Source organism: Perissodus microlepis, chromosome 16 (assembly GCF_051167445.1).
Source record: "Perissodus microlepis isolate ML-2025 ecotype Zambia chromosome 16, ASM5116744v1, whole genome shotgun sequence".
NCBI lineage: Eukaryota > Metazoa > Chordata > Actinopteri > Cichliformes > Cichlidae > Perissodus > Perissodus microlepis.
Genome location: NC_140476.1, coordinates 26,588,272 through 26,612,448, shown reverse-complemented (window position 1 = coordinate 26,612,448; position 24,177 = coordinate 26,588,272). Strand labels below are relative to the sequence as shown.

Below are 24,177 nucleotides of genomic sequence, written 5' to 3'. Positions count from 1 at the left end.
CTGTGAAGGTTCTCAGTCATCCAGGTCATCGTAGTCAAAGGAGCTTGCAAAGAAAAGCGTCTGGACTTCTTTAAGTTACTTGAAGACGTTTCACCTCTCATCCGAGAAGCTTCTTCAGTTCTAAGGTCAAATGGTGGAGAGTCCCAGATTTAAACCTAGTGGGAGTTTCCCCCCCACAGAGGGACAAAAGGACCCCCTGATGATCCTCTAATCGCCTGAGCCAAGGTGTGAAACTGGGTGTGGGTCCCAATCAGCCAGAGTTTCGGGTGTGTTCATTGTGAAACCTGGCCCCACCTTATCATGCGAATTCCTGAGGTCAGATGGCCCAGGATGTGAGTGGGCGTTAAGGCGTCTGGGAAGGGATCTCAAAACTGGATTACACAGCCATGTTTTTGTCTGTTACAGACAAAAACATGGCTGTGCCATGGGCTCCCCCGTGTCACCTATTGTAGCCAACCTTTACATGGAGGAAGTGGAAAGGAAGGCTCTTGGCTCTTTCAAAGGAAGAGTACCCAGCCACTGGTACAGATATGTGGACGACACCTGGGTCAAAATCAAGACACAAGAAGTGGAATCCTTCACTGCGCACATTAACGCTGTGGATAAAAACATCAAGTTCACCAGGGAAGACACAAAGGACAACTGTTTGCCTTTCCTGGACTGCGCTGTGCACATTGAAGAGAACGGCAAACTCAACATCGAAGTTTACCGGAAGCCCCCACACACGGACCAGTACCTCCTCTTTGACTCCCATCACCCTTTGGAACACAAACTTGGAGTAATTAGGACCCTACACCACCGGGCAGAACATGTTCCCTCTAAGCCTGAAGGAAAAAAGAAGGAACACACACATGTAAAGGAAGCACTCAAAACGTGCGGCTATCCTAAATGGGCGTTCTTAAAGTCAGCAAAGAGGCACAGAAAAGAAGACCAGACACCAGCGAGGGAGGATAAGAAGGACAGACGCAACAACATTGTCATCCCCTATGTAGCCGGTGTATCAGAAAAACTTAGGAGAGTTTTCTCCAAGCATGACATCCCGGTGCATTTCAGACCCAGCAACACGCTCAGACAAAAACTGGTTCACCCGAAAGACAAAACGCCAAAACACAGACTTAACAACGTGGTGTATGCTGTACAGTGCAGCGAGGAATGCCCAGACCTCTACATTGGAGAGACCAAACAGCCACTTCACAAGCGCATGGCACAACACAGAAGAGCCACCTCCACAGGACAAGACTCAGCAGTCCATCTGCATCTTAAGGATAAAGGACACTCTTTCGAGGATGCCAATGTTCACATTTTGGACAGAGAGGACAGATGGTTTGAAAGAGGAGTGAAAGAAGCCATCTATGTCCACTGTGAGCGACCATCTTTAAACAGAGGCGGGGGTTTACGACACCAACTCTCTGCCATCTATAATCCAGTTTTGAGATCCCTTCCCAGACGCCTTAACGCCCACTCACATCCTGGGCCATCTGACCTCAGGAATTCGCATGATAAGGTGGGGCCAGGTTTCACAATGAACACACCCGAAACTCTGGCTGATTGGGACCCACACCCAGTTTCACACCTTGGCTCAGGCGATTAGAGGATCATCAGGGAGTCCTTTTGTCCCTCTGTGGGGGGGAAACTCCCACTAGGTTTAAATCTGGGACTCTCCACCATTTGACCTTAGAACTGAAGAAGCTTCTCGGATGAGAGGTGAAACGTCTTCAAGTAACTTAAAGAAGTCCAGACGCTTTTCTTTGCAAGCTCCTTTGACTACCTCTAATATGATGCTCCGTCAGATACATGCTGGTTATCCACTGTCATCTTGGTGCCTAAATACCTGGAGGCGCTCCTTGAAACCCTGCTTTAGGATCGTGTTTCCGCATTTCTTCTTAGTACTTGTTTGCCAAGTCTGCTGTTTTATTTGATCCAAAAGTGTGTCCCTGTCTTTCACAACGTCTACCGATAATCCCCTCTTCACCATGTCGATAGTCGCTTCATGCGCCGTGTTGTACGTCGCAATTCCCTCTCTGTAGTACACCCTTAGCTTGGCCGGGAAAGGCGTCTGGAAGCGAATGTTATTCTCTTTAAGCACCTTCTTCGCTGCCGCATATTCTTTTCTTCTTCTTTGTATCTCCGGGGCATAATCATTGTCCACATATATCCTAGAATCCTTAAAGTCAAAACCCCTAGCCTGCCAGGCCTTCTTGATAATGTCTTCTTTGATACGATAGCTTGCGAGTTTAACAACAATTGAGCGTGGAGGGGCTCCTTCCGGGGGTTTCTTAGCACCGGCTCGGTGTGCTCTTTCGATTCCCAACGCGGTGGGAGGAGAGAGACACATTGTCTTTTCAAACAGAACCTCTACAAAGTTGACAACGGATGGGAATTTGTCCTCTTCCCCTTCCTTCACGCCATATATTCTAAGATTCTTGCGACGTGACCGTCCCTCTAAATCCAGTAGCTTAGTTTCGCATCGCAACTGAAGATTTGCTATTTCAATTAGCAGCTCCTCCGAAGCCTGAATTCGAGTCTCCACTACGTCTATGCGTCCCTCTGCTTCATCGAGTCTTATACCAATGCCGTCGACATTCTCCCTTATGGCATTAAACTGTTCGTTTGTGTCTTTTCTGAAAGCACGCAATTCTTTTAGTATCATGTCTATCGTAGCTGGGTGATCCTTCGCAGTAGCGTTAGCATCGGATTGCTGGTCTTCTTCCATATTACTGCTAGCTTGCGACGAAGCATCTTCTTCCACTTCACTACGTTCTCTTACATCCTTTTTCTTAAATTTTCTGGGCATTTTTGTTCCAAACATAAAACCCCACAGAAATAAATCCAAGCTTTTTATGTTTCGAGTTAGATAAATTGGGGTAGAAGGTAATAAGGTCGGGAGCAACTATCCTACACAGCCATCACACGACCCGCCAGACCGGAAGTCGACTATCCGGAGTCCTCACCAGTCTTTGTATATTTACATTGCTTTTTTTTAACACCACTAACTTTTCCAGCTGTTTCTTTCCCTGCCTTCTAACCTGTATGAGATGTGTTGCTGGCCATCAAATGTGTATACGTTAATCAAAGTTAATACAATTTTTCACAGTGTTCCAACTTTTTGGTGGTAAAAAAGGGTTAGAGATTTCTGATTTTAGGCAATGGATGGCTTCTCTACATTTTTAGAGAACTTTGATTTCCTGCCAGGGTTTTAATAGTTTTGCAGTTTTCATTAGTTTTTATTTTTATTTAGTTTTGACTTCAGATTTTCAATTTTATATCAGTTTTAATTAGTTTTTACCAATTGTTTGCTAGTTTAGTTTAGTTTTTATTTTTTTGAAAATCCTTAGTTTCAGTTTAGTTTTGATTAGTTTCAGTTATAGTTTTAGTTGTGTTTGCAATAATTAAGTGTAACAAAATCCCAGTTTCATCATATCAGTCATGCTCTTCTGCTTATCCTTGGGTATGTTGCTATTCCAGCTACTATACCCTGCACCCTGGACAGGTCGCCTGTCTGTCACAGGGCTAACACGCAGAGACAGACAACTCACATTTCCACCTATGGGTTCTTTAAATAAATAAATAAATAAAGGCAGATGAACAACTATTGATACCAGGCAACTATAAAATGTATATCTTGGCCCCAATGAGACTATTAACTCTTGCAGCACCGGGTGTTCGTAATTTTGGTTCAAGTGAATTGATAAACTTTTTGAAGGCAATTGACTCACACAGTTATGTAGATATCCCCGTCCTGTTGTCTCGGGATACATCACGCTGCCTTGCCTGGGGTTAGCTTCTGTTTTCTGGGGATGAGGGTTGAGTGTGCTCCCTTACCTTCTCAAGGTAAGCTAGGTTAGCCTTCTTGTGTGAGCTTTTCAAGTGCACTTTAAGGTTTGTGGGATTTTTTTCCCTTTAGAAATGTCCCTCATAATTTGTCTCTTTCCACTACAAGACACTTGCTTTATCCAAAACACAGTCATATTCAAAGTAATCCCAAATTGGACTCTGGCGCTTTCTCCTGACTTTTCCTGACATGATTCTGCGCGTGGACGGAGCAGCAACACAGACGACTCGACTAACGTACTGCCACCTGCTGGCATAATGAGACACAGCAAGAAAAAATCTGGAAACTAAACTTCATTTTCACCCTTGACTATTGTAGGACACGCACACATCAATGAAAACTAAACACATTTTTGCTATAAATTCAGTTAATTTTAGTTAGTTTTGTGAACACTCATTACAGTTTTAGTTAGTTTTCCTTTTTTTGTTTTTATTTTTATTTCCGTTAACGAAAATGTTTTTTCACTTCTAGTTTTCGTTATTTCGTTAGTTTTCGTTAACGATAATAACCTTGTTTCCTGCATCATGCACCACACCACAATGGGTCCAAATTTAGAAGCAGCATTATCGAAATGGAAATATCATTCAGCAAGCATGAGCAGAAAGAGAGGCAAGGACATAAAGACTCAAACCCCAGTGAAAATGTACAAAGTGTGCAAAAATTGAGCAGATCATTGCTTTTAACATGTCTTTCCTGGTTTGTACCTGTGCATACTGTGGAACCTGTAGGCATTTATGAGGCTTAGACTATAATCCACTTATTCAGCAGTAGAATGTTTCTCTGGAAACCAAAGCTTTATGCCTATTGAGTGCAATGATTAAAAATGTTAAACCCCAGCGAACGAACATCTCGGACACGTCGGAAAAGACAATAAAAAAAGTCAACATGTCGAGTGAGTCGTCTCTTTGTACAGATTATCCCTGGATTTTGAAGCTAAGTACAGACCTGTGTACTGTTCTGTAAGCCCTGTCACCCTGGGGAGCTCATTACTGGCACTCCAGGCAGGGATTTGAAGCCTGTCAGCCCATACCCTACTGTAATTAATTCTACTCCTTTTGGCTCTTTTTTCTCCTCCATTAATCTGTGTATTTAATTAATGTCTGCTTGCTTTTACGGCACAGAGAGTGAGAGACAGAGAAAGGGGTAGAGAAAGGAATGGAAAGAGAAAATGAGATACAAAGTTACAGACCTTTTTTTTTATATATGGAAATCCTCTCAATTATCTGAGTAAAGAAGCAGAGACACTCATTTTTGCTCAGTCAAGATCTGGTGGCTCTTTGCTTATATGCTCTATAATTAGCTGTCTTAACTCAACATAACACTAAGCTGGTATACTACTATATATGACAAGTGATTAGTAACATATGACCTGTGAATTTTGGAGACACAGAAGCTGGTTGTCTAGAAAAGTATTTGTTAGTGCCCAAGGCACATGATGTGCTTTGAAACTAAAATGTCAAGGCACTGCTTTATTTCTGTCTAATATTCTGCATAACATTATATTTTTGACAGCACATTTATGGCATCTGGGTCTAGCAAGGCAGCTGCAATTTGTTTATCACCAATTCACAGAATTTATCAAACACCTTGGCACAATCACTCTTGCTGTTTCTGGGTTAAAGTCCATAAAGTTTCTCTCAAAGGAGATGCCAGTTTCCAAGAGACTCTTTAAGCCCAATCACACAGGCCTAGAGACTGGTTAGCAACTGCCTCGCTACCACCAGTTGCAAGGCAAAAATAAGTATTGCCTGAACAGATGTAGTGGTTGCTGATGGTTGCTATGAAATTAATTGCTAATTGAGTCATGCACCGATCAGTGACACTCCCTATATTCACCACGAGTTGCTAGGGGGGAAAAAACTGCATTCCTCCAACTGGTTTGCAAGTGGTTTTGGAGGTTGTGTGCTGTCGCTGAATGAGATTGGTAACACAAAGATCTAGGCCTGACTGACTGAGACCTTAGCTTTGCCATGCACCATTTTAGCATTAGCCATCTTCTCCCAACTTTTTGCACACATGCTGTCAGGCCTGTCAGTTTTCTTCAAGACAAGAATCTTTCCATTCTTAGAAGACTGAGCAGTTTATCAAAATGAGCTTAAATTTCAGATGTCAAAGAGACGTAAAACTGCAAAAGGCAGAAAACTCAAAAAACTTTACCTTTACCACCAAAGTAACTTTCCAGGAAATTATACGTATAAAGTCTGTGCCGTTCCAAAATTCCAGTATTCTCCAGTACATTTATGTTGAGGAATTTTTGAGTTCTATATGCCTCTCCTTTAAAGTCTCTAGTTAAAATCCTCAGTCCAGATAGTCTTTTATTTGGTGGGGACTACACTTGATTACCAAGACGGGCATGGACAGCTGCTGTCACTGCAGACTATGGTCTTTTCACAGATGGCTGCTAAAACTCACACTCATCAACTGATGACAAAATTATTTTCATACTGACCCAAGTGGACCCCAGTAAATTTGCAGTTGTGGAAACTATAAAAGCCTTCCTGGTCATCTACACTGGTGATTTGCTCTATGCACGTGAGCAAGAACCTCCAGCCCCCATCTTTAAGAAAATGGACAGTATAATGAGAGCAGTTCAACAATGAGAACAGGGACTGGTACAGATCATCAACCCTTTTTTATGCTACCTGAGCCACCCTTCTGGTTTCTCTTGGTCTTGCAATGTATAGCCAGAAACTACCCAGAATCTCTCCTGCTCCCTACCACCTTCAACTGCACACTTTCTCAGCCATTGTTTTTTTTTTCCACAAACAGAGCACTGATAACACCTGAAACATGACGGCCTGTCTCCCATGCTTCAGATAAGGAGTTTCCTGACTGTGGTGCCCCGTTTGTTGGTGATGGTGGTGGGGGTGAGGGGGTTGTTTGCGCAGCCAGCAGCAAGTCAATTCTCACGAATGTCGTGTACAAATATTTACATTTTATTTAGAGTCTCTTCCGTAAAAGTATGCAGTCACAAAAAAGGTTTTCAACTCAACACTGGCTGTGTCACTAGCACATTATACAGTATGCAGCACTGGGACGAAAGCTAGAGAAGCTTTGATAGACAGTGTCATTACAACAGTGGTCTCAACATTGTACATGGTTATTTGTGTAGAGCTCTACTTATTTTTGGCAAGCTTTATAAAAAAACACAGGAAGAAAAAAAAAAAACTGATTTTGCATAACAAAGATGAGAGAGTTCAGAACTAAGAGGTGCGAGTTTGGTTACTATATGGAGGTACAGGCTCAATCAAGACATAAATCCTTGATGGACCAATCCTAACACTCAGTCGGTGTTCTTGATTGTTTAGTTTACTGAGACCCATATTTCAGCCAGTTCAGTTTAAGGTCCCCATTACGCAGGACATAGTGAATCATGCCCCATCTCCACTGTCCCCCTTCCATCTCTCTACTTTGTGCTTTTAGGGCTAAACATGCTTCACTACTCTCCCCATAATTTCGCCAGTGCTCTTCTCCTCAACTTTACTTTATCCTGAAATAAAATTAGCATCTAAACCCCACTTGCAGAACCACACACTTCATCATGATACTACCGTTTAGTAGAACAAAAGCACTCTCCCAAAGCACAATGCAATGCAGCTCATTAAATTTACTCTGTTTTGAGTCATTCTGGAGCAAAGTTACAAAGTTTTCTCTCACAAACCTAGCAGTTATTTAAGGTGAACCAATTATACTATTCCCTTTTTTTTCTTTGAAAGTGGTCGTTACTAACAATGAACACGGCCAAGGTTTCAGATAATGAGGTCAGCATATGTAGAAGGAATCCCTGTGTGTCAAAAGCTCAGGCGTCATGCTACTCTAAATACTCTGTCAGACATTTTATTTTTACTTTTGGTGCTTTTTTAATGTCAGTATGAAGCAGTGTTTCCACGCTCACATCTCAGGCTATGAGGATAGAAGCTCCACCTATCTGCTGTTCATGCTTTCTTTACGAGGGGCAGCCAATCAGAGGAAAGTTGGCTTAAAGAGGTGAACAGAGAGCAAAAGTAGCTTGTTTCAGACAGAGGAGGAACTGAGGGGCTGCGGAAAGGCCATGTATGAACTCACGAAATGCTACTTGAAATTAAATTAGGTCCACTCTGAAACAGAGATTTTCAGATGTACAAAGAAAAGCAGCAGGAAGCATTTGACCACCTAACGTTTGCAAGCAAGTCACATGCATCCTGTCAAAGTTTCTTTAAAAGAGAGTCTCATAACTTAACAATTCATTTGAAATGCCTCCAGGCACTTATTTGGGTGAGATAGAGGCAAAAGACCTGCTGTAGTGATCCATAAGATTTGAGTGGATTATCTAAATTAACTTAGATTTCAATGATCTGCAGGGAATAAACACTACATGTAAAGACCCACTTGATTTAAAAAATGATTCTGTCTGATTCTGTCCGAAAATAACGTTTTAAACAGCCCGCCACAGTTTGACTTCTACTACCATCTTGTCTGCTGCACAATTTTTGCACAGATTTTAATTCAGGACTCTTTGAGAGACCTTTCTCTCCCACAGGCGGGCACGATGCATTCACACTCCTCACACAAACTGGACTGTGGCGGGTTAAGCATGCTCAAAATTGCCTAACGGGAGTGCATTCGTGCATTCAAGTCAAACATGGACTGTGGATGTCCATGTCTGACATTCTCAGTTTTGGAAAGGTTGGGACAAGTTGAGTGAACTAGAACAAAGTGAGTATGGCTCAGGTTGAGGCTGATTTATCAATTGATGTTTAGAAGGTCAAGTTTGTTACAATAAATTTAATCAGAAAACAATAACATTTTTTAGGAGGCCAAAACTCAAAAGATGATTTAAAACTGACACAAGGGTTTTAAATTTTGCTGAAACTAAATAATCAGTTTAAATCTAATAAATCTATTGATTCATGTTCTACAAAAACACTGCGCGTTTCAGTGTAAAACTGAGTGTATAATCTTCAGTCCCAGATCTTCGAAAATAGAGGACACCAAAATATTTGGATCACTGAAATTTGAAGGACTGCAGTGAGGGAGAAGCTGAAGACAGACCAAAGGTGATGCTTCTTCTTCTTAATGTATAAATAAATAGAACAGAACTGACACGTGAGGATACGAGGATACAATATCTAAAAATGTCTTTTCTTAATAAAAATGTCTGTCTTGGCATTCAATCCACAGATCTTAACCAAATGGTTGCTTAAAAAACTGCTGTGCCATAATAAGAGTACAAAAATACATAACTGTGCAAGACTGAAGCTATTAAAAGAGTCTCTGTGAATACTGCAAGCTCCATACAGCACTGTGTTGTTTGCTGGGGACGTGGGGCCTGTCTGGTGGTGTTGCCCTGGGCACGAAGAGCTGAAGGCAACGCTGCAGGAACGACAGCAGTAGTGGCATTCAGAGTGAGCAAACAGCTGATATGCAGCATTTCAAACGTTGCAATTTCAAAAAAAAAAATTGCTCCTGAAGAGCAAGGTGTGCTGGTGTGGGGCAATGCTTGGGTTCAGATGGCGTAGTCGTCCTGAGCAGAGGGGCTGAAGGCGGAGCTCCGCAGGACATCCAAGCAGTTGACCAGGATGAGCGTGCCGGTCAGGTGCTTCCAGCGTTTGGTGATGGGGTTCTTCATCTTGTCCAGGCCCATGTGAAGCTCTTGGATCACATCCCTGTAGCTATCGCCAATCTGAGCTGCCCACGTGACCAGGAAGTCGTATGCCGGCTTCCACATGGCCTGCAGACAAGAAGAGAAACAAACGTGTCATGATCTCCTGGGACGCTGACATGTCGGAAAACTGTCACCGGCTGACAGAATGATACAGATGCACTCGGTCCACTTGTGATTTTGACAAAAGGGAAAAGTGAAACATTTGTATTTCTCAAGATGTGTCACTGTTCCTTTAAAACACAATAATCAGGTCAGGAATCACCTACACTTTCAGCTGCTTAGGTCAGCTGATTTCATCCTCTGAGGAACATGAATGTCTTAATGTTACAGATTCAAACAGACAAGCAAATAACTGAGTGTTCAGTCCTAAAACATAATAAAGCTGATCAGGCTTGTACAGAATGGATTTGTTGTTTTTGCCAGTTGCAACTGAAGTTGTTGTTGTGTGAAATCTTTTTTTGGGATGTTAGGACACGCGTACCTCGCTGTCCACCACCCCGTTCTTGTCACGGTGTGGTGCCTCGTAAGCATCCATTTGTTGGCGCGAAATCTTGACAAGCCTCTCGGCCATCTCCCTCCAGCGGCCGGCTACCTCCACGGCGGTGGTGAGGAGGACAAAGTCCATCACCAGTCGGGCTACAAGACCCTGACAGTCCATCTTCAACAGGGCCTGCAGAGAAAGGAGAGGGAGAAGATTTCAGGTGTGGGTTCTAAATAAATTATTCACCTTTGAGTGATGGAGGTCGATTCAGATTCAATTCCTGATTCTGAAGAATTCTGGTTTGGAATCAGTGTTTAATTTCAATTCAATTCAATTTTATTTATATAGTGCCAAATTACAACAACAGTTGCCTTAAGGCGCTTTATATTGTAAGGTAGACCCTACAATAATACACACAACATGAACATACATACAGTGAGTTCACAAAAAGTCTGTTTAAGGTGCAAAGTGACCAGACGCCAGACAGAAATCACCCTTTACAAAGATACAATTAATAAATAAATGCACATCTACAGGTTTCAGTCCACTAATATGATCCCATGTTTTTTTTCCACAGCTGGCCTCTCTAACCCACTGCAAATCTCAGCTTTGTGCAATTTTTACGAGCTTCGTGTTGGATGTAGAAGTAAGAACCTTGTGTTGCTTCAGTAGCATATTTATGACATGAGGAATGCAGCAGCTCAACACTGATACACACAGGATCCAATATGAGATCCAGTACACAACAATGACATGTCTGATGTCCAAAGTGTCCCAATATTTTCTTACAAAATTCCCCAGTCTGGTCAAAAATGTCTTTGGTCTTTTACCACGTTCATGATGTAGTTGGGTCTAAATAAACAGTAATTATCTGACTTTCTTCTAACCAAAAATAGGACAACTGAGGACAGAGAGAATAAAAACTAAGAAAGAAAAATGCATGATGCTAAAGTGACTCCTGTTTGTTTGAATTTAACTGGTTTGGACAGGAGCCCGGCCCCTCCCATCAGCCCCTGCAACCTCTCTGTCTCTGTCAATTCTGCCCAGATGACTGGTGATTGTGGGAAAACTGAAGACTGCGGATGTAGTGGAGATATCAAAGATAGACACGGCTGTGGCACTGATTCAGTCTTTGAGCACTACGGTCACCCCGGTGTGTCGGCCAGAACACCACTTAAGGCCAAATTGTCCCAGAGTATGAAAGAAGGAGGGAGCTTGAGGTTCCGTTTGAGGCACTTTATTGTCACCACTAAATTTCTGGGGCTGTAAACACAGCGGGTGTACATAAGTGTGTGTGTGTGTGGTTTCCTACAAAGGAAATAAACAAGGGAAATAACGATAATTAAAGAGAATAGACAAGTCAAATACTCAAATATAAACATAATACAACATAGTTAACATAATCACATATAAAGATCAGAAAAATATAATACACTTCAAACTGCTCACACTATGCAACTAAATAGCATTAGTTCGAGGTTAAGCAACCGTCAGTACACAGGAACTACTTCCGGTAGTTGTACAAAATAAAAGCGTCCCCCATTATAATCCGCTATAATGCTCTTATTGTGAAGGGCAAGCGGGACGCTATACTTCCGGTCAAACTACGTTCACTATTTTATTAATCCACGTACCTAATTGTTCGCTACAAACTCCGCTACTTCAAAGTAAACAATCACAAGCATCACATACAACATACAGAGAAGGTCTGATAACACAGGAATGACATTATGGACATATGAGCGACCGTACATGCGTCAACAAAGCTAAACCGGGGTAAGCTAACAACATAAATTAGCATATGAAATGAGGGTGAACTCACGCGTTGCATGCGTGGCCTACCGCTCCAACTACGGACTACATTAGCTCCTAAATGGTAACATACTACAGTACTGACACAAACAAAGGCAAAATACAACACAGGTCACTACTTACTAGTCATTTACGCACACCTAACATTCCCCAGGAATCAGTGCATCCCCTCCGGACCAGCACTGCTCATCCGACATTAAACTGCCCACCTTACTAACCGGATGATGTCACTAGAAGGTGGGCTGGCCCAAACTGACAGAAGACTGGCTATTACATGAACTTATGAACACCAGTAAAACTATCCTATGAACTTTGGGGCCTTTTATACAGCGGAGACTCGCTGTGTTCCTACGGCGGAGAGGACCTGCAGCACGTCAGAGCAGATTTGCAAATCCAAATGAATCTCATGCAAATAAGTGCATTTCCACTAATGTGTGCTGACTTTATGAGTACACTTGTGAAGACAGTGTATTCTAGAGGCTTATATCCATTTATGGAGAAATTTTCATAAAATGAGTTGCAAATTGTTTTTTGAGCTTTATTTTGATAGATACAGTGAAGAAGGGTCAGGAAAGCAGGGGAAGACAGGGTTGGACTCGAACCCGGGCTGGCTGCTCTCAGCAGTGTGGCATGTGGTCGCCACATGGGGGTGGGGGTGGGGTGTACACCTGGAGTGCTAATCTTCAAGCAGTGTAAGTTAAGAACTAAGTCTGAACTAAGTCTGAATCCTGCCCTTTACAGAAGCTAGAAGGCCCAACAGCACTGATATTAACTTTAGGCCCAACAGTTTGATGGTGCCGTGCTGGTTCCAGGTTTGTGCCAACAACACTGGTCTCTTTTTGATAGAAATGCATGGAAACTGTTTCAGACTGTATCACCAAATGAGGAACGAAAACTTTCTATTCCGAGTATCCTCACAAAGACAGAAGTGCCAGCACACACTCGGATGCAGCCTTTGATTTGCAGGCTCAACAGAGCGTAGGTGAGTTTAAAGCTCCACTTTGGACCTCAGCTGGATGTACAGGAATGTGTGGAACGACAGGATATTGGGGGGGGGGGAATGGACGGGAGACTGGGGGAGGGGGTAAGGAATGCAGATGTCATGCTCCAGCAGCCTCTCTCGCTCTGAGAGAAGACCAGAGGATGAGATAGCGGCAGCTGGGGGCCAATCAGACGACGTTTTGCTGTTCTGCTGGAATGCTGATCTGTCGCCACATTACATCAAAGACGGAGAAGCAAACTGAGTCGATCAGACACTTCTGGACAAAATCTGCAGCTGAAGTTTGATTTGGACTTTGAGTGACAGACAGAATCACACAATGTTTGTTTGGTATTTTTCTGGATATCTTTGTGAATGTTAAGGGGAAGAGGATTTTAGCAATACAAGCACCTGTTTCCTTGCTAGATAACAACAGGAAATTCCTGCCAAAATAAAGGAGAACACTTCCTGTCTCAACACAACTTTAAGTCTCTAACAATATTAGAATTTGTTTACTGCGGCAGAAACTGTTGGACTGACAAAGTCCAGCAAACATTAGGAAAATAAACACATATTTATTGTATTTCGTAGGTTCAGAGTTTTGGATTTTATTAACAAGGCGAGTTTAACTGAGATGTTATTATTTTGCTGTATACTGGTATTTTAATATTTAACTTTTTAACGTATTTCCAAAAAAAGAGAATAAGCATTCCCACTCTGGACAAGGAACTTTATGAAAGCACACAAGAACAGAAAAGAAACACATGACACAATAAATATAAAAAGAAGTGAGTGGTCACTACAAAGATAAAAATGCAACAGCACAAAAACCAAGAACAATGAGCTAACACACCACCCTGTGTCCTGCCGCAGAGCACACAGCCATGCGGTGACCAGGGACCGAGGAATTCCAATGAAGGCTCACGAGTTAGACGAATCTCAGCTTTGAGGTTGCAAGCTTGAAGCAACTACCAGTACAACAGGGTCACCAACAGCCACTATTACCAAATATAAGCTACACAGCAATGGCTAATAAGAAAATGACTTTACTTGTGGAGAAAGGGTTAAAGGATGACTTGACGCAGTGACGTGGTGACCACACACCATACAAGTCAGCGACATTTAAGCCCCTTTTCAATTAGAACCTACTCAGATCAACTCGCCACGGTTTTCAGGGTTTTCCATTAGGTCACAGTACCTGGGACGAGGTCGTTTTTTTAGTACCTGCTCGGCTAGGGTTCCAAGCAATCCAAACAGGTACTAAATTCTGACGTCGTCAGACTGCATGCCACTGATTGGCTGGTCAGTAGTGTCACTCGATGAGTCATGAGAACGTCTCGTTCACGAAAATCAAAACTGCCAATTTTGAAACTCGACAAGGGAAATGGCTACAAAAAACAACGCTGTGGTCCCTGAGTCTGACGAAAAGCAACAGACTGAGCAGCAGGTATATATTCGCTTTGATATCCACCTTTGTTGTAGCGTTCATCTTGCACATTTATTGTGTCGCGGGACGCACAGACAAGCATGCAAACAAGGTACTCCTGGGTTGTAATGGAAAACCAGTCGATCCGAGTCGAGTAGGTACTAATGGAAAAGAGGCTTTCGCAACTTCAGGGAATGAAATAACTGCTGTCAGCGCAAAGTGGGCGGCTCCAGAATTAATGTTTTCATAGCTTGAAGTCAAGTAATTGAAGCAACTACCAACAAGAGTAAAGGATACTGCTGATTGACATATGAAAGGTTGGTATATAGATTAGGGGGTTGCCTAGGCTGCTTATGTCTGGATTGTCCCCTAGCGACCACATATCAGCTACAAAGCAATGCTGAGTGAGCTAATCACTTGCTGTTCCACAGGGGCATCTGAACTGAATGTGAATGACTGAAGCAGCTTACCTGCTGGTGCTACCTTCCCTACCATTGGCGACCCAGTATGTGTTAGGGTTGGAGGTAGGGTTTCTTTAACAACCACCCCTTTTTAAAAGTCCGAAACTTCATTGAAAATGCAACATCTTCTAGTTTCTGAAAATGTGCCTATTTAGCATGTTGCTAAAACAAAACCCAATAAAACCCTTAACCTAACCCTAGACAGGTCACTGGCCACCTGGTAGACCTTATCACACTTTTCTAGAGTACTAGCACAGTGGTGTAATAACTGTCGGCTGTAGCAATGGTCCTTATAATGACCACCCGGTCCATTACAGGCATTATCATGCCTATAATGGACTGAGAGGTCAGTAATCCTTCAGTCTGTTAGGATTTTCTGCTTTACATTTTAAACATTAAGTGTTATTTTAAGTAAAACTTGAATTTTGCTGCTTCAAAGTTTTATGTTGGTAAGCCAAAAACCAGCATTTTAAGTAAACATGCTACAAACCCTATCTTACATGTGATCTGTAATGCTGGTGCAGCTCCAGACACAGTACAGGTTCTATGAATGTTTTTTCCCTGCAGTAATGAGGTCTATTTCACTGTTTGAGTTTAAAGAAGATGTTCTGTGGATCCGCACTTTGGTCTCTTTTTGGAGCGTCTTGGTGGTTGGAAATATTCTCCTTGCTGTAAATTTTTGATGGCGTGTTGTAAAGTATTTATCACAGAGCGTGGCTCCCTCACGAGTCACCGAGTCTGATTCTAAACTAATAATTGCACTGCAGAAGGCCGAGCTGGGCACACTGTCATTATTGCCATTTAAAAAGCTTCTATGCAGTGGGATAATACTCTACCTCTATAGAGGAATCAACTACTGTGCTGCGTTTTTCCAAAATGTCAGCTGCTTTATGTGTTATAGGACTCTCTGAATGTGTGTGTGTTTGTTAAATGCCACCGAGTTTGTTTCACTAGCTCAGCAATCAGTGCTCTGAAGCCCTGCAGCTCTCCCTGCTGCATAAATCATCTGCTAGTCAAAATGAGAAGAAAATTCCTCCAGACATATTTTCAGAGATAACGGCGATGTGGAAACGAACGAAGCGGGTGGTTTCGGTGTCTGTTGTTACACACCAAAACACACACACAAACACACAGAGAGAGAGGGTGCCTTTAGACTTGTAGAAAACAACCAAACTAAAGCAATGACAATTTTGATAAATGATTTGTTTCTTCCATTGTCCTGTTGCAGTTCTTTTCCCCTCACCTAGAAAACTGACAGTCAATCTCTCCACTTCAATCTCCTCTTTATTATTTTTCTATCCCATCTTCATTTTCCATCTGACTTCCTCCACCTCACCCATTTGCAGCCTCTGTGCTCTATCTTTGGCACACTTCTTTCTTTCTTGTCTGTTCTTTCTCATCTCTTTACCACTTTGCGAGCAGCGGCATCAGCCTCAAAAACCAAAACATTGGAGAGATTGGAGAGCCCAGCTGCTGGTTTTTACCCTGCATCTGAACTCTCCTAATTCTTAAGTAACTCCCCCCAAAAAGGCAGAATCTCCTGAGAGTAAGCGAGCTGTTGTTCAGACAGTTATTCCAGAAGCAGCAACTCACCACACCCAACCACTGAAGGAGGGGGAGGAAGAGGAAGTGGAGGGAGGAAAAAAAAGAGGAAGGAGGCCAGGGATGGGGAAAAAAAAACCTAGATTGATCTGTGTACAAAAATGGCATAGCAGAGCGCAAATTGCATATAATGGGCCTTGCCATTTTTCAGAGCCTTCCTCCAGAAATAGGATGTTATTATTATTCCCAAGCTCGATTTGCTCCACTGATCTCACTGCAAGTAATTCAGTGGGGTCAGATGTTCAACTGCAGAGCTGAGTGAGAGCTTTGAAATGAAAATCCCCTTTTAGCTCTGAGATACAACAGAGGTCCCCCACCCCCCTCGTGGTCCCACGCCTCAAGATCTTGTGGAATCTCTACACCGGCATCTGACTGAAAGGAAGAACAGGACGTGGGGTTTCTTTGGTGCTGAACAGAAGACATTCAGCTGAAAGAGCAAAGCTCACAGTCTTTTTTTAAGGGTGACAGAAGGAAATGTGTTTATTACATACTAAACTTAGTGAGCCAATACAAAATTCTCTTTGTATTTGATGCTTTATGTTGAAACAATGGAAATTTTTCTTTTGATTTTCCTGTTGTTGGGTCAGAATTAGAGCTTAAACGATTAATCCTATGACCTCTAAGTGACCGTAACCCTCATGGTCTTCCAAAGTCTGGAAATCAGGGGGCAAGCAAAGTAATCATTCAAACTGACATGCATCATAATTTAATAATTTTACAAAAGTCCTTGTTGCTTTACATAGAGTTTCGGAGATCAGGTTGATCAGTGATTACTTGCACAGCAGACGGTTCGTCTAGTCCAGGGGTTCCCAACTCCAGGCCTTGAGGGCAGGTGTCCTGCAGTTATTAGATGTGTCTGTGATCTAACACAGCTGATTCAAATGGCTACGTTACCTCCTCAACATGTCTTGCAGTTCTCCAGAGGCCTAGTAATGAACTAATCATTTGATTCAGGTGTGTAGACCCAGGGTGAGATCTAAAACCTGCAGGACACCGGCCCTCGAGGCCTGGACTTGGGGACCCCTGATCTAGTCCTTTGACTTTTTGGGGACTTACCTAAGCTGTACCTGGCCTTTTACCAAGAGTCAGGTGGGATAGGCTTCATCCCCACTGGACTAGTTAACAATAGAGACTGATGGATGTTTAGAATATTAATATTATGAGTGACATGAAATCATAAAGGACTGATCGTGGTGGGAATTCAGTATTTTTGTGTACGGTGTGAAAGGAATGAAAGCTAGAAGATGTGTGTGGCATCAAAGACCTTTTGCATACCATAAATTGTTTTGAGCAGCCACCTATCCCACATGCTCTCATAAGCCATGAAATTCAGAATCAGAATACTTAAATTTTCGACTTTTTGATCATTTCTCACACCACAGTACGGACGTTGGTTTCTGTTACTCTATGTCAAACAGTAATAGAAACCAGTGTCATGTTTTTGTTATTGAAACTATGATATATCTCTTGACAATGTTGCTGTGAATGGATGTAGAAAAAAAAAGACCTGAAAAAAATCTCTAGATTACCGATAATATCACCATATTGTGATACTTGAATTTTTTTCAATACTTCAATTTTTTACTTGAATTCAAAACTTATTTGGTTGTACAGCTTTAATATGTTTTTCAGCCATTATAATTTTACAGTATTAAGAATAACATTTTGCATGGCTTCATTAAATATACTGAAGCCACTTCACTATAACTGATTCTGAATAGTTTTGTACTCTTTCCATTTTTAGATTTGCCTGAGTTTGTATGGAAGTACCCTACTCATCTATGAGGCATTTATCTTGACCAGACTGATATGGTCCAGAGACCTCAATTACTTTGAGCAGGCACAGAGCAACCCTGAATCCTAATATCAGAGATGCATTTCAAAGTCCTGCATATCCACTGACAAGAAAAGCAAACTAACATCAGTGTTACTGAGGAAGCCAGCACTGACCTGCCACCATCGAGATGGAACCACACAGATCGAAACACAAAAGCCTAATCAGACTTAAATGATGCTCAGAGGATATCTGGAGAAACCTCAAAAAATGTTACACATCATACTGGGAATACCTCACAAAGTTGCAAGGAGATTCTTTTTTTTTCACTCTTGCAATGAAAATGAACAAGCTGCCACAGAAAAGCTACAACACACTCACATCAGTGTCCACACTGAAAAGGTCTGTGGAGTTGGTCTTTTCAGTCATTTAAAGACCCATTTTAAGAGCACCACAGGCGGTCCATCACACTCCACTACTTTCTTCAAAGTGATCACACTGTTACATTTACTGTTGCATTACTACTGCAAATGACCATCAACAGAAGGTACTTTCAGCTGATCCCCTATTTCCCAAGAGGCCACCACAGTGGATGTATCCACATGTTGACTTGCCACATGTTTTTGCTCTTCCTCACATTTTACTCAGGCTTGGGAGAGGCACTAGGACTACAGCAATGTGAGACCCAGTCAGGCTGGGTTTGTTTGTACCCCTCGGAATCGAGCCAGGGGTCTTTCAGACGTAAGGTTAATGTGTTTAAGTAATAGACTTAGGTGTCTATACATTTCCCTTTAACCATCCAATCTTTGTCATAACATAAAATGACTGCATTTGCAAAAGAATTTTAATAGTTGTAATAATACATGTTTTGTCATTGTCATTCATATTTCTAACACAAATGCTGGCAAATTATCATAAAAATTGGATTTAATCAGTTTCCACCTCTGTGTGGAAGAGAAAGACAGAAAGGTTATGACACTGACTTGTCAGAAAAACATTAAATATTTACAAGTTTATTCCCTCAGATTTTTATGATTTAGCTGCAGAGAGATTTTCCTAACATTTCTACTGCTTTAGCCATTTTCCATTAAAATGCACACTATTACTGCAGAGGCAAATCAATGTTGGCAAACGAGTGGTGTCTGAGTAAGCATCTAGCAGGCAGGTTTACAGTTTAGTGTAAAAACCTGAACGTGCCCAAACATCATGTTGAGGTTACAACAGGCCATGAGCAGATAAGGGGAGAGGAATGGAGTGAGTTAAAAAGAAACTTAAGGGGGAGTGCAGGACCGAGAGAGCCTGTTAAAACTTGTCCAGAATTTCTCAATCACACAGCACTCAGTTTAGGGCAACATAGTGTTGAAATCATGTAATTTTCTTATAACATCAATAAATATTGTTCAATTTTTTGATATGGGTGGGTCTCTACTAACCCCTGAGGGAGATGTCTCGCTCTTTGATATAAGTGTACTGTTATCAGGAAACCTTAATGTGTCTGAAGTATGTGAATCCATTGCGACGCCCTAGAAAAGTAGAATTGCAACTTTAAAAAATAAAATGATTTAGGTTATATGTTAAAATTCAACTTTTCTGCTCTTTTTCTTAGGCTCACTGCAGTAGTATCTCCCAAAACATTAAATCTGAATGCTTGCATGGCATCTACAGCATTTGCTGCTTGATAATAGCTTTGTACAATTTGAAACAAAGCATGAAAAATTAATAGAAACAACTACAGTTTATGACAAGACTTTGAAACTCTCAAGCTGCTGAAATTCCTTTTTAATCTAATTTCTTGGTGAACAGAATGCAACCAAATGACACTGAATGAATTTGGTGTCCAGCCCGACACTATGAAAGCGTCTGCTGAGGTTTTCCTGCTGCTGTGGGTGAAGCACAGGAAAACACCAGCAGAATCAACACTGAGCTGAAAATGAAACCACGTCACATCATTTTCTCTCTTTGCTTTTCCATAACAGTTTCACAGGGAGGGTCTCACATGCACCGACATGCACACACAGATTAGCTACCAAAACATATAATAAAAAAATCTCAGATTACAACACACACACAGAGGGAGAGTGACTTCATTCTCTGCTCCTGTATATATTTTCATAGGAAAAAACTATCTGCTGCTACATTATATTAGGCTTCTAATTCTCACTTATAGAACCTTTAACAGAAACTTGATTATACTTGGACCTAATTGCAGATTTCATGAAACAAAATCAGAAAAGTTAGAAATCTGTGATTTTACACTGTGTCAGACATTTTTCATTCTACATTTCAATTTTTTCCCCCGACATATCTTTGTCACAAAACCCTTAGTGTCACGCTCTCGTGCTCTGGAGAGTGTTCTCATGTGTGTGCAGGTTGCCGCCCTGGTGCATGGAAGTTAATAAGATTGTGAAGCAGCTGGATGCACACACCTCATGGCCATTCTTTATCACACTTCTGTGCTTTTAAAGGCAGGCTTCTCCCATCCACCTTCCCCAGCAAGTTCAGCTTCAGTAGCTGTAACGTTAGACTCTTCTTTTCATGCTTTGGTTTTTTCACAAATACATACCCGCTGTTTTCATCTTTAGGAAACTCTTAGTGTGTGCTTCATACCCATGTGGCCCCCAAGAAGAATTCACAACTGACTTCCAAGCTAAACTGGAATTGGACTTTGATTATCAACCTACCTGCCTGCTTATCAGTTAGTTACCCTGCTTTCCTGCAGCAGAACAGCAGAACTCTGGCTCCTCTAGCTATGCTCACCACACCAACTCTCTCCTTTCTCTGGTCTCCAGAAGCCGATACAGACTTCCAAACCTGACTATTCCCCCAGGTTTTTAGATTATTGATGTAGATGCCTCCCTTACTCAATCAATCTCCCAGAACATTGGCTCAGATGGTAAGCTACATCCTGTCTATCTTCATCTGAAAAGAACGACGATGTTGCCATTAAGCTAGCCCCAGAGGGAGTGGAAACATTGGTTCCTTCTTATTGGCAAAGCACACCTGATCCAGGTAACCAGCAGCAGGTAGGGCAGGGATATCTCAAAAACAAGCAGGATGCTGGCCTTCGAGGACTGGCGCTTGACACCCCAGCTCTAAGAGGTCGAGTCCTTGTCATGTTGGGTAGGGACTGTTTGTGGGTGTTCTAAATTTCCTTTTACCTATTGCTCAAAATCCAGGGATATAATACCAGACACAGATTCCCAAAGAATGTCCTGATGCTCCTCCCATAAATATGGGTGAACTAACATGGAGAGACTGACATGAAGCCACAGTCAACCAAGACCAGACAACATGATCCAGACATAGGAAGAGGCCCTTCCAACTGCCTTTATGTTCCCTCCTCCATACACTCTCAAGTAATCCAATGGGCTCAATGCTGGGAGATTTGCATGCCATCCTCGAGTGAGTTGAACCAGAAACTTTATTAAACAAACATTCTGATGGTCTGCTCTGGAAAGGGAGGTTTATTCTTATGTGTCAGCCTGCTCGGTCTATGCCTTAAATAAATCTTTCCTACAACCCCCATCAGATCTATTATAACCTCTGGACCCTACTAGAGCAGGGCAATATGACCAAAAATATTTATTACGATATACATTTGAAAATTTGCGATAACGATATAACTGACGATATAATTGACACTAGACAAAATACTTTACAACTCCACAACTTTATCAGTGCAAAAAAAACATCACTGTATTTTCACTTAAACAAGCAGCTTTTTTTTTTTTATGTGCATTAAAGTTATATAAAAATTTAACAGTGCAAATGCAAATTCCTTGCTAACAGTTTAACCAAAAGGCATTTCCAGTGGAAATTGGCCGACATATCCTCAGCATAACTATGTATAATATTCACAAAACTTAAAAATACGGTAATATTATGTTGAAGCACAGTACGTATCACTCCGCGAGGCTCCTGCCTACGATAGACTTTCGAGCACCATGTACCACATAAAATAGTTTCGAGGTCAGTAAACACAACCAGAATTCATACATAAGGCACACGGGATTATAAGGGGCACTGTCAATTTTCAGAAAAATCTAAAGATTGATTTTAAGTGTGCCGTATTTTCCAAAAAACACGGTAATAACAACGGCCCGCTAGCATACTCTACCAAAAATAGTGCTTTGTTCTGTATCTGACAGACGAAAGCTAAACCACTTCCACACCACTGAAGTTGCAGCATTTTTACAAACCAATTCTGGTTCATCTTTTTCATTCAACGATCCGCTTTCGCCCTTTTCATTCTCCGTCTCCGCCATGCTTTTTCCGCCATTTGCGCATGAAAACAAAGGCACTGCGCATGCACGTTTTACCCATATTCTATCGCAATATTTCATTTTCTTATCATTGCCCAACATTATACCAGTATTACCGTGAACAGTATGTTATGGCCCAGCCCTACTCCCTACCAACAGACCCTGGCATTGGCATAGGTTTTGTTACTGTCCTTCTGAAGGGAATGCAGTAATCCTTGAAGTCTAAGATTTTCTAAATATTTCCACTTCAAAGCACCATCTAAATTGCTCACCATCTTAGAGATAGCTAATTTATTGATCCACCACGTTTTTCACCTTCCCAGCATTCCTAATGACACCGGTTCAGACTGCGAGTGTCAGTCATTTAAGGTGTGCAAGGATTTTTGTAAAATGCTGGGTGCTTAGGTTAGCCTTTCCTCTTGGTTTCACCCCAAAGAAATGGCCAGACAAAGCGGTGTAGCTCTGTGCACTGTACAGCCTTCTCCAACCAGTCTACCAGTTGGTCTACCAGCTCACAGTTGCTTTGGATTGAGTGCACATACAATACACTCACGTCATCAGCAACAGGAATGACAGTCTTTGAAGCATCGTCGTTTCAAACCAAGGAGCAAGAGTTGGCAGGGCCATCAGTCCACCACCACCTACATCACTGCTATAGGATTTGGAATCAGATTAAGGCAGCGCTTCTTTAGACAGCAGAGCAGAACAAACAACTGGCAGACCACAGGAGGACCCTCCTCTCCCAACTATGTGGCAGGTCACAAAGTTTGGCTCTCTACTAGAGACATTCCACTCAAAACTGACTAGGAAGATGGCTCCCATATTATCGGACCCTGTTTTATTTTGTTATTGAAAGACTAATAAATCATGCCAATAGTCTTAAACTCACAAGGTCCATGAAATTCTCCCTACTTTCCATGTGTTTGTTAAAACCCGTCACCTCCAGCCCATTTCAGCCAGTAATGTCTGGGTTTTGTCAGAATTTAAGTAATTCTGAGCACAGAAAAGAAAGTACAGTCAGATTTTGCTTCAGCTGGAAAGCATCTGACTGGTAATGCTTTCATTTTTCCTGGATTACAATGTTCCCAAATATGAAGTAAAAAGCACACCTGAATATACGCAAATCAACCACACAAACGTTATCAACAATTGATTGGCCTTCCCAGAGCCTGGACCTCAACATTACAGAACCATATATATATATATATATATATATATATATATATATATATATATATGTATATGTGTATATGTGTATATGTGTATATATATATATATATATACATATATATATATATATATATATATTAGGGGTGCAACGATACTCGTATCGACATTGAACCGTTCGATACAGTGCTTTTGGTTCGGTACGCATATGTATCGAACAATACAAAATTTTTAATTTATTTTATCAACTTTTCTTCTGACGATGCTGTCTGTGTTGAGAGCTCAGTGGATCTGCGTTCGACTACTCCGCCTAGGCTGCACTGTCGAGCGCAGATCCACTGAGCGCAGCGCAAGCTAGCAAGACAGAAGTTAAGCTCGTTGCAACATGGCAAATTGAACCTCCCCCACCCTCATTCAGATCTGGCCTTTGGAACTATTTTGGTCTTCATGTGAAGCATGACCCTGAAGGTAAGCGCGTCATGGACAAAAGTAAAACAGTATGTTGGATGTGCCACGCAATGCTCAATTACATGGTGGGAACTACTGCGTTAGCGCAGTTTGCTCGTTAACGTGTTGGCCGTCCAGCCTCACGCACGGGGCGATCCGCGGTAGCTCGTTAACGTAGATTTGCCGTGTTGTGGCGTTAACATCAATTCAGATTAACGCTGACAGCACTAGTGGGAACACAATGAATATGACTGCACATTTATGCCGACATCATCCTAGTGCAAAGACAA

The 24,177-nt window shown here is 41.9% G+C and overlaps 1 protein-coding gene across 1 annotated transcript in view; it reads right to left on the bottom strand.

Annotated features, from left to right (window-relative positions):
* Window positions 1-6,747: 6,747 nt before the first annotated feature.
* Window positions 6,748-24,177, bottom strand: part of LOC146371046 (SH3 domain-binding protein 4) — a 46,540-nt gene continuing 29,110 nt past the window's right edge. Inside the window, exons 4-5 of the mRNA XM_084954682.1 lie at window positions 9,958-10,146; window positions 6,748-9,542 (exon numbers count right to left, since the gene is read on the bottom strand). Of these exons, the coding sequence (XP_084810808.1) occupies window positions 9,318-9,542; window positions 9,958-10,146 (414 nt within the window). The 3' untranslated portion in view covers window positions 6,748-9,317. The remainder of the gene's footprint in view (window positions 9,543-9,957; window positions 10,147-24,177) is intronic.